Source organism: Vombatus ursinus, unplaced genomic scaffold, assembly GCF_900497805.2.
Source record: "Vombatus ursinus unplaced genomic scaffold, bare-nosed wombat genome assembly UNPS02014813.1, whole genome shotgun sequence".
NCBI classification, from domain to species: Eukaryota; Metazoa; Chordata; class Mammalia; order Diprotodontia; family Vombatidae; genus Vombatus; species Vombatus ursinus.
In genome coordinates, this window is record NW_020954591.1 from 3,017,819 (window position 1) to 3,029,388 (window position 11,570).

The 11,570-nt window shown below is 35.2% G+C and overlaps 1 protein-coding gene across 6 annotated transcripts in view; it reads left to right on the forward strand.

Annotated features, from left to right (window-relative positions):
- The window catches only part of SPART (spartin), a 42,485-nt gene extending 38,228 nt beyond the window's left edge, over positions 1-4,257 (forward strand). For 5 of the 6 annotated variants that reach the window (XM_027835234.1, XM_027835232.1, XM_027835236.1 and 2 more), the window contains one exon: positions 2,478-4,257. In XM_027835234.1, coding sequence (XP_027691035.1) covers positions 2,478-2,721 — 244 coding nt within the window. In that variant the 3' untranslated portion in view covers positions 2,722-4,257. The remainder of the gene's footprint in view (positions 1-2,477) is intronic. The other variant, XM_027835237.1, reaches the window with a different exon arrangement.
- The last annotated feature ends 7,313 nt before the right edge of the window (positions 4,258-11,570 follow it).

Consider the following 11,570-nt stretch of genomic DNA (forward strand, 5'->3'; position numbering starts at 1 on the left):
TCTGTCTTGTTCTCCCTGTTGCTTTCTCTTCTCCAGGTTAAACATTCCTAGCCCCTACAGCACATTGGTTTTTATTCAATTAAATTGGACAGACATTTATTAAGTGCCATTTATGGACAGGGTACCACATTGGATGTTGGGAAATACAAAGATCATAAGACAGTCTCTGTTTTTAAGAAGCTTACAATATAGTAGAAGAGATTAAGTGTGAACGTGATACTGTAAAATAGAACATCATTGCAGAGGAGGGTCAGTGTAGGCAAAACATTATTAGAGATTTGTTTCTCTTGTTATATGATTTCCAGCCCCATGGTCAGTCTACTCTGGCTTTACTTCAGTGTATCAATGTGCCTACTGAATTGCCTTCTCTTTTATCAGTGACATGGATAAAGATAGTGTTGAACAAGACAGGTTCAAGGACAGAGCTTAGAGACCTCCTTCCAGGTTGGCAGTACTCTATTTGTTATCACATTTTTTTTTTTTAGCAGTTATTCAGCTTACACATTTCCCTACACATCCTTGTCCACAAAAACAAGCTTAATTAAACCAATAGTAAGTGCCTTTGTGTGAGGTACTATGTGTTACATACAAGAATGAAAATTGAGAAATAGTGACTTCTCAAACAGCATAAAGTATAAATAGGAGATAAGACACATAGACAAACAAGTATAAATTAAACCTTGATAGTGCATAAGAAAAGTTTAATGGAGGATATTAGATTCATTGAGCAAGGCAAAGAGACCAGGGAAGGAAGGCTTCTTGGAAGAGATGACACCCAAACTGAACTTAAAAGGAAGAGAAGGATTTTAGTAGGCAGATATGAGTGTCCAGTCCAGGCAGGAAATCTGTGCCAATGCATACTTGTAAGAGTAAATTCTAGGAAAGGGTAAATAGTCTAATGTGGTTACAATGATGAGTACATGATGTGGAATAGTATGAGATACGGATGGAGCCATGTTGTGGAAAGTCAAGAATGCCAGCTTAGGGGTTTATATTTTATCCTGTAAACAGTGGGGAGCCATTAAAAGCTTTTGAGTAGTAAATTAACAGTCAAGTTTGTGCACTGGAAGGACTATACTACTCTTACAGCAGAGTAAGGGATGTATTGGAGTAGAGAGATGAGGCAGGGAAACTGGTGTAGAAGCTATTTGAATAATCCAGGCAAGAGGTCATGAGAACTGAACTAGAATGGTGGCAACGTGAGTGAGAAAGAGAAGATAGATGTAAGGCATATGTAGGTAGGATTACTAGGTCTTAGCAGATAATTAGACAAAGGAGAAGGAGTGTCAGAATTGAGTAAGAGGATAGTTGGTGCTATCAAAAGTACTAAGGAAAATTGGAAGGGATGGTTATGAGTTCAGTTTTAGGCAAGTTAAGCTTAAGATGCCAATGGGAAATGTCTTTAACAACTGACTCACGTAACTTTAAAGCTTGTAAGAAAGTTAAATTTGGCAAAATGATAAAGAGCTGGTCTTGAAGTCAGGAAGACCTGGGTTCAAACCCTATCTCTGTCATATACTGATTTGCTGACTGTGGGCAAGGCACATGAGCTCAGTATCCTCAGGCAGCTCTCTAAGATTCTAAGGTGCAGTATAGGTGGTGATCTGCATTGGCAGATAGCATTCCTCACTGATAGCTCTCTATGCTAATGAAATCATGAATCTAGCTAAAAGAAAAATGTCTGCCAAATGTTTTACATTTATTATCTCATTTAGGCTTCAAAACATCCTTGTGAGGAAGATATCATTTGTAAGCAGTATCATTACTATGTTGGAGATGAAGAAATTTAAAGTCAGAGAAGTCTAATGATTGCCCATTGTCACATAGCTGGTAATTTTCAGAAACAGGATGTGAAGCTAGGTTTGCTTGAGTTTTTCCACTGTGTAGTGCTCTATCTAGAGTAGGGGCAGCAGGCAGTTATGGGATATGGGATTCTGTCTTGGGAGATGTCAGAGCTTAAGATAAAGAAACGAGTTTTACCATTTATGACATTGTTTAAAATTAAAATGCATTTTCCCAGAGAAATAAATAGTTGAACTACAGATATTTGACAGCAATTTGTAGTTGAAATTTTGCCTGTATTAGCAGGAACAAGAAGTATAAATAAAAGTTACTTCTTCCTTTTTTGAGAATGGGAGAATTCAGTAACCTGTTAGGAGAAGGAAACCAAGGAACTTCACTGATTAACATGTTTCAAAATGTAGTGAAGCTTTGTTACATTTAATGTCAGGGTAAATAACTTCACACAAAAATAAAGTGCTGTCATTTAAGAAATTAATTTTCCCAGAATGTCCTTACTCTTGGAAAAAATATGGCTTGGCTTCATATAAGTAATTTAATCCTCTTTTAAAAACAATCAAACTGAAACAAACTGAGATTTTTCTCTTCAAAGTTAACTTATCCTATTCTTTTTATTCTATTTTGTAATGCTGTAATTCAGATTTGTAGTTTAACTGTATCTTAATTTTTTCTTAAAGATATGGGGCTGATGCTGGTCATGCTACAGATAATGCAATGAATTCTGCCATCAATGTTGGTGTCACTGCATTTAATATTGACAACATTGGTATCAAAGCGGTGGTGACAAGAACAGCAAAGCAAACTGGAAAAGCCATCTTGGAGGAATATAAAGTAATTGACAAGTCAGAGAAGAAAGATGAAAAAGAAACTAATATTAAGACAGTCAAGAAGGAAGACAAATTGGGGAAGAAAAGTAAATGATACCAATGCTATGGATTAACTCCACCAAAGCCTTACTGAATGGATATAGTGTCAGTATTTAAGCAAAAATGTAATATTTCTCTCCTATAAATTAACCTGTATCATAAAAATCTAATTATTTCTAAAAGTATTTTTCACAAAATTTAAGGTATGTATAGTCTCCTTATAACAAAATAATAACGTTTTTCTTTCTCCCCTATAGAAAGATTATCAAAAAGGTTGGATAAAGTTGTTTTGTTTTATGTACTTAAAATATTTTTTCAATTGTAAAGCTGAGATTTTTGAAAACTACCTTCAATCTAACGTTAAATTTTGTAACTGATCTATTTTAGAAAACAAAGAAGTAAATTAGATGTCTATGCATAGTTTGGAGTATAGTAAACTAATTCAATTTGTAATCAGAAGGATTAACCAAGTCAGTTGCCTCCTGATTATTTTGCACTATGTATTTGTAAATTTCTCTTCTAAATTTTCAGTGGGTAAGCTAAAATCTGAAGCACCTTAATAGAATTAGTACTAAAAAAATCAAATTGTCAGGTAGCATTTTCTAAGACGTTCTATTTTTCTGACAAAGGAAATAATTATTGAAAGAAGCAAGGTTCCATGAAACTAGTTGTCAGGCTACAAGCTATATCTTTTATAGAAACTGGCATTGTCTCAATGGTTGAAAATGGTTATAAAAATGTATTTATTTTTAAAACACTTTGTGTTTTAAAAATTGATAGCTGATCAGGAGTTCAAGAAAATTATTGACAATTTGAAATGTTTGCTTATTTATTGAAACTTATTTTATATTCATTTAACTATTGACCACTTGCACTTTTATAACTTCATTTTAACCTTTCTTTCCTTTTGTTTTCTGGAAATTTAATTGTACAACAGCAGTAGATTGGGTAAAACACTGGTTTTTAGGCATTGTTACTACTGAAATTTAAATCTCTTAAATGTCTAACTCATTATTTAGAATACGTGTTATTAGAAATTGTCATCTTCATGCTCAAAATAATGGAATTTAAAGAATAGATAATTTAGTTTCTTTTATGTCAGATTGTAATTAATAGTACTGAGTTAAGTATCCATTGCCTTTTAAGATCTTTAGGTTATAAAATATATAGTTATAGAATATTTTATAATTAGCTGCTAATTTTCAGAGGTTGTTACTGGTTTTCACAACTACATTCCATTATAATCTTGACATAATCTGTGATACAAGTAAAATGACTTCAAACTACTTTGATTATTAAGCTTCACTTGAAACTGTCCAAAGATTATACTTTATGAATGAATAATATTCTCTGATTGTAGATAAATGAAACACATATCTTGTCCTCAAACACATTAACAATGCTATATGTGTTTAGAGTCTGAGAATGTGTCTGTGATGTGGTGGTTTTATATAAGGCCTATCACTACTACAATAAATGGTATGATAGATAGCAGGTTGTTAATATGGAAATTGAACTCAAGTGGCATTTTTGTGTATCATTGAAATGTAATTAATTTGAAAATAAAATTAAAGTGACTTTTTTGGTTGTGTATGATTGAATTAAAGAAAATGTAGCATAATGGCTAATGTTTGCCCAGTATGCCCATTGATAAAGAAGTTACCAAAGAAACAAATTTTTTTTTTCTACCATCCCCTCATTGTCAGTTAGGCATAAGCATGGGTATACATATATTTAGAAGTGTACATATTTTTTCTTAAGCCTTATAACATAGCATGTTTAAGTGTCCTAACTGGGTATGGGTTTCATTATGATTTAGATACAACATTTTGCATATTTCATGGGTAGCTAGTGGGAATTGAAAAAAACATGGTGAGTCTAATTAGATGATAGCTTATTATCAACTGACTTGCCAGTGTTAAGCCAAATAAAATATATCATGGATATATATGATTAAATGAATAAAGCATTTACTAAGCACTTAGTATGTGCAAAGCACTATACTAAGCTCTGGATAATAAGGTAAGACAGCCCCTGCTCTCAAAGAGCTTACATTCTAATAGGGGAAGAAAAGATATATGGAAGGATTCAGCTGTAAGTCACATGGAAAGGTCCCATAATCCTTAGGATATAGTGGCAAAGCAGATGGAAATACTTCTTTTCTAATGTCATTTCCATTGATAAAATCCTATCAGCTTCTGATACTGAACTGATTGACAGGACTTTGGTGACAAAAATTTTCTTTTTAGGAGTCTTCAATAGATCTGAGGATAAGACCTGCTGGAGCAGTTGCCTAGCTGCATCTCCCCAGGTATTTTCTAGGATGAAGGCTATGGGCACTGGAATGGAAACATTGTCATTCCCAAGTGTCATGAGTTGGGGTCCCCCATCAGAGTCTGAGGGGAGATGATGATCAAGGTGGTGGTGGATGCCTTATCTACTCAGCATATGCTGCCTCCTGTCTTTCTTCTAGGATGTCTTGCTGCTTCAGCTTATCTACACTGTGGGTGGCAGGTGGCTAGCAGTTAGTGGTGATGACTGGCCCTTTCTCCATAGGAGTTGCCTTCCTAGATAAAGGCTATGAAACCTTGTCTGGCAGCAGGATCCACCAATGGTCTGGGGCATGATCTCATGTTTTACTCTCAGAACATCTTTTCTAATAAGATATAAGTAAGAAATACCAAGTGAGTAGTCCAAATGTCGTACTTGTATCCCAGCAATACTAAAAACCAGAGGAAGGCTATTCTGGAGTTTTAGGGCTGATTTATACTTCTGGGAAGGAGTTCTCACAGCAGAGAGAGCATAGGGTTTATTGATGTGTTCATTTGGCAGATTATTTTCTTTAGTTGTGTGTTATCTGACAAAGGAAAATATATGTAAAAAGTAATTATTACCTTTAAGTGGTTTTTTTTTAAACAAGGAGATTTCATATAAATATTTTTAAAATTAGTTCCTTTGGCTACATGATTTCAGTGGAATGAAGGAATAGAATTCTATCCATTCTTCTTCATTTTACATTAAATTTTATTTATTTTTTGTTTTTACTTATCAGGCATTTCATTTCCCTCTACCACCACACCACTCCCAAAGAAAAAGAAAACCTATAAGCATAATCAAGCAAAAGAAATTTCCATAGTGGCCATATCCAAAAATATGTGTCTCTACATATTAACCCATCACCTCTACCAGGACTTTCTCCTTGCCTTTTCATACAGTGTACTTATTCTTGTTTTCTTCTTCTTGTTCAGTGGTGTCTAATTCTGTGACTTCATTTGGGGTTTTCTTGGCAAAGATACTGGAGTGGTTCGCCATTTCCTTCTCCAGCTCATTTAACAGATAAGGAAACTGAGGCAAAGTTAAGTGACTTGCCCAGAGTCACACAGCTAGTTAAATGTCTGAGCTAGATTTGAATTCAGGAAGAGTCTTCTTGACTTCAGGCTTAGCCTCCACTCTACCACCTAGCTTTGTTTTCCTACAATCTTCCATTCACAAGCTATCCAATGTGCCATCCACTTAGTCTTTTCAGTACATTTCCAATTCTCTTCTTTTCTGCACATATATTACCTTAATGATTTTGTATGGCACTTTTCATACCTGCATTACCAATAGTAACATGCTACAACCTATGTAAATTCACCAAACATTTTCCATTGCCTTTGGGTTATTTGTCATTTTGATTCTTCCAGAATCATTTTTCTGTGATACATAGCAGCATTGATGTTAGCAATAAGCAATCTAGGCTAATTGGGAAGCATTATGCTATTTCTCAAATGCAATCTAATATTTTCTACCTGCCCAATCTTGGGTCCAATTCATTGTCCCACTTTGTGCAGCCCCTGTAAAAGACAACAGTAAGCTGCCACGTATATGTTTGTTTATTTGTTTTGGCCTTGATTGTTTACATTGCTGTGGATTTCATTTAGAAGGCTTTATAGAATTCTCTGGCTCAGTGCATTTAGTAAAATCTCCTCTGTGAATAGAAGCATTTAGAGAATCTTGTCATCAATAGACTCCTTTTTTTTTTTTTGTGCAGGAAATTTTCCATGACATTGGCAGACTGTATTTCAGCCTCTATCTGCCTAGCTTATACCTTGCTCAATAGCAATACTCAGTGTATCAGTGAACAATTACCTCTGTAGTCGTATCTTTTATAGATCAATATTATGTAAGACTGTATTTAGAGGACATCTTCTCTAAGAAGAGCCTTTAAGGATGCATGTTTCTAGTGCGTGATGTGCTTTTACAAGAAAACAATATACAGTGGCATAAATACTCTCCATACCTCTCAATCAGTGGTATGAGTAAAGATGTACTCAGTTCACAAAATAAAAGAAATAGAAGGTATTAGCGCAGCCTTCAATTGTATGCTAACAAAATGACATTTAAAAGAAAGCATTATTTACAAAAATATAAAATATATTAAGTTACTGAACATGAAATAGAGATCTTAACTACTAATAATAAATGCAGATCCAATCAATCATGAGATTTCTTTTACCTCACCCTCAAAAAGTTTGGCAAAGATGGCAAAAAGTGGAAATAGTGGCAAAATAGCTGTACTAATACACTGGGTAAAACTATGATGGTCCAACCATTCTGAAAAATGGTCATGCTAAAAAATTATTAAGATGTTTATGTCCTTTGCCCAACAATCTCACTGCTAAGCATATATTTGCAAAGAGATTAAAGGTAAAAACAGCCTATCTAGGTAAATAATCAGAAACAAAGATGTCCATTGATTCACAAATGACTAAAATAAATTGTGGTTTTGCAACATTATAGCACTGTTAAGAAACTAACGGGACTTCCACAGGGTGAAGCCAAGATGGTGGTATAGAGAAAGCACTCAGCCAAACTCTCCCAATATTCCCCTCCAAACATCTTTAAAAATAACACCTCAAATAGAATTCTGGAGTAGTAGAGCCAACGAAAAGCCAAAGTAAGACATTCCTCCATCCCAAGACAACTTGGGAGATTAGAAAGAGATCTGTGATGCAGGAGTGGAGGCTTGCTTGTACCCCATATAGATGAAACCCAGTGGTGAGACTAGATGGTGGTGACAGAAGCAGCAACAGTAGCAGCTTCAGGAGCTCTCAAACCAGTGACAGTAAGGGGACATGGCAACTGGTCAGAAAGATTACAGGGGACCCTTATGCTAGCACTGGGTGCAGGACTGGATGCTCTTTGGCAGATTCACTGCCTGTAACCAGTTCTGAATCATAGTTCAAGGGCAGAGAGGTACACTTTTGGTCAAGAGGGAGCAGGAGCCCTGAGAATCAGTATTGCTTTTGCTCACAAGAGATCGGGGACCCTGAGGAATAGTATCATTTCTGGTTGTAAGGGAGCAGGAGCCCTAAAAAGCAGAATCACTTTTGGTCATAAGGGAAGAGGGGCTCTTCCTGGTTAAGGGACCAGAGTGAGACCAGGAGAGCAATGACCGCAAGTCTCCCTGTAAGCACTGAAAACATCCAACCCCCCTGAACTACCTCTGAAAACTAGTGTGAAAAAGCCTGAAGCTTAAGACAGTGCACCTCCCTGCCCCATGTTGAAAATAGAGCCCAACTTAAACATAAAAGTTAAAAAATCAAGAAATAGGGTGGGAAAATTGGCAAACAATAAAAAACGAACCTGAATATAAAAAGTTATTATGGGGGCAGCTAGGTGGCTCAGTGGATAGAGCACTGGCCCTGGAGTCAGGAGGACCTGAGTTCAAATACGGCCTCAGACACTTGACACTTACTGGCTGTGTGACTCTGGGCAAGTCACTTAACCCCATTGCTTAGCCAAAAAAAAGTTATTGTGATAGGGAAGATCAAGGCAAACTCAGAAGGAGACAATAATGTGAAAAAGCTACAAGGAAAGCCTCAAAGGGAAAAAAATGTGAATTGGACACAAGTCTAATAAGAATTTCTTGAGCTAAAGTATTATTGTCAAAATTCAATGAGTAGTAGAGGAGATTTTAGGTAAAGAAATGAGAGCAAGGGAAGAAAATTATGAAAAGACAATAGTTTAGTAAAAGAGGTACAAAAAATACTGAAGAAAAATAACACCTTAAAAAACAGAATTGGCCAAATGGTAAAAGAGATATAAAAATTCATGGATGAAAAGAACTTAAAAAGCATAACTGGCCAAATGGAAAAAGAGCTCAGTGAGGAAAAGAAGGAAATACATACACACACACACACACAAAATTGGTACTAGAAATCTATCTTACCCAATGGGGAAGTAGGAGGAGAAGGGGATAAGAGGAGGTGGAGGAGAATAAAAGGGAGAGCAGATTAAAAAAAAAGAAAAGTCAGTGGGCAGAAGCAAAACCAATTTAGAGAAGGATAAACAGAAGAAAATAGGGAAATGCACAGTTAGTAGTCAAACCATGAATGGGATGATCTCACCCATAAAACAGAAGTGGATAGAAGAATGGATTAGAAACCAGAATCCAACAATGTCATTTACAAGAAATACACTTGAAACAAAATGATACACAGAGTGTTAAAATAAGAAGCTGGAGAAGAATCTATTATGCTTCAGGTGAAGTAAAAAATGCAGGAGTAGCAATCGTGATCTCAGACAAAGCAAAAGCAAAAACAGACCTAATTAAAAGGGGTAAGTAGGGAAACTACATCTTACTAAAAGAAACTATAGACAATGAAACAATATCAATACTAAACATATGCATCAAATGATATAGCAACTAAATTCTTAAAGGAAATGTTAAAATTAATTCCAAGAGGAAATAGTAAAACTCCACTAGTGAGGGACCTCAACTTCCCCTGTCAGAGTTAGATAAATCTATCCATTAAATAAATAAGAAAAAAAGTTAAGAAGATGAATAGGATTTTAGAAAAGTTAGATATGATAGACCTCTAGAGAAAACTGAGTAGGAATAGAAAGTGTACCTTTTTCTTAGCTATACGTGGCACCTTCACAAAAACTGATCATTTATTAGGGCATAAAAACCTCACAACCAAATTCAGAAAAGCATTAATATTAAATGCACCCTTTTGAGACCATAATGTAATAAATAGAAACTATATTAAATAAAGGTCCATGGAAGCACAGATTAAAAAATTAACTAGAAACAAAATAATCTAATTCTAAAGAATGAGTGGGTAAAAGAATAAATCATGTTCAGTTGTTTCCAACTCTTCATGACCCCATGGACCATAGCACACCAGGCCCCCCTATTTTCCACTATCTCTTAAAGTCTGTCAAAGTTCATGTTCATTATTTCCATTACACTATCCATATCATCCTCTACTGTCCCCTTTATCTTTTGCCTTCAATCTCTCCCAACATCAATGTCTTTTCCAGTGAGTCCTGTCTTCTCATTATGTGGCCAAAGTACATTGGCTTCATTATTTGACTTTCCAGTGAGTAGTCTGAATTAATTTCTTTTGAAGTATTGATTGATTTGATGTCCTTGCTGTCCAAGGGACTCTCAAAAGTCTAAAAGAATAAATCATAATGAGAGAAATGATTATTTCCCTCAATAACCAATTATTAAGATTTTTTCTTTTTCATTCAGAAGTAAACCCCTGTAGGTTAGTACAGCCAGTCTTTGAAGGACATTACTGATCTTGCCCCCCAAAATTTGTCCCACCTAGACCATCTTATTTAGTGGAATTGTTACCCCATCAACTAGAAAAACCTTAAAAAGAGAATCTAATGTAGGTGAATTCCAGTCCATTGTGTTCTACTCAAGCTTGGAGGGTGAGGAGTGGGAGGTAGATCCATTGTCAAGATTGCCCAAGCTAGGATTGAGTGACATAATCAAAGTAGCATCTCCCAGCCCCTCATTAGAATAGGTCCACTTCTCATAATACTCATTCTCTCATTATGTTAATGTTAATGAATCAAAGTTGATTGCAGCCGGTTGGGAGCACCCACTCTTCCAAGGATATATAAGCATCAAGAGGCCTCCAGGAGGGGTGTTTAGTTATGAGAGAAGGCCAGATGACCATCCTTTGATTAATTATTTGCTAGACATAATTAATAAAAATTATTAATTACCCAGAAACCAAGTCCCTCGAACTTTTCATATGTCACAATAGAAACAATAATTTCATCAAGGAAAATGACAACAAGACAGCATTCCAAAATTTGTGAGATACAGCCAAAGCAGTAATTAGGGAGAAATTTATATCTCTAAATGCTTACCTCAATAAAATAGACAAAGAACAGATCAACAAATTGGGCATGCAACTAAAATAACTAGAAAAATAACAAATTCCCCAATTAAACACCAAAATAGGAGTCTTAAAAATCAAAGGAGACATTAATAAAATTAAAAGTTAAAAAAAAACCCTCAAACCAACACATAAAACTAGGAGTTAGTTTAATTGGTTAATTTGATTTAAAAAAAACAAATTACTAGTATCAAAAATGAAAAGGGTGACTGCAACACCAATGAAGAGGAAATTAAAGCAATTATTAGGAGTTATTTTGCCCAGTTATATTCCAGTAAAAACTGATAATCTAAGAGAAATGGATGAATATTTTCAAAAATATAAATTGCTCACAATAATAAAAGAGGAAATGTAATAAATAAGCCTGTTTTAGAAAAAGAAATTGAACAACCCATAAATGAGTTCCCTAAGAAAAAATCCTCAGGACAAGATGGATTCACAAGTGAATTCTACCATTCAAGAAATAATCCCAACACTTTATAAACTATTTTTTAAAAATAGGTAAAGGAGTTCTACCAAATTCCCTTTATGACACAAATATGCTTTTTGTTTTTACTTTTTTTAGGTGGGGCTAGGCAATGGGGTTAAATGACTTGCCCAGGGTCACACAGCTAGTAAGTGTTAAGTGTCTGAAGCCAGATTTGAACTTAGGTTCTCCTGACTCCAGGGTCACTGCTCTATCCACTGAGCCACCTCGCTGCCCCCACAAATAGGCTTT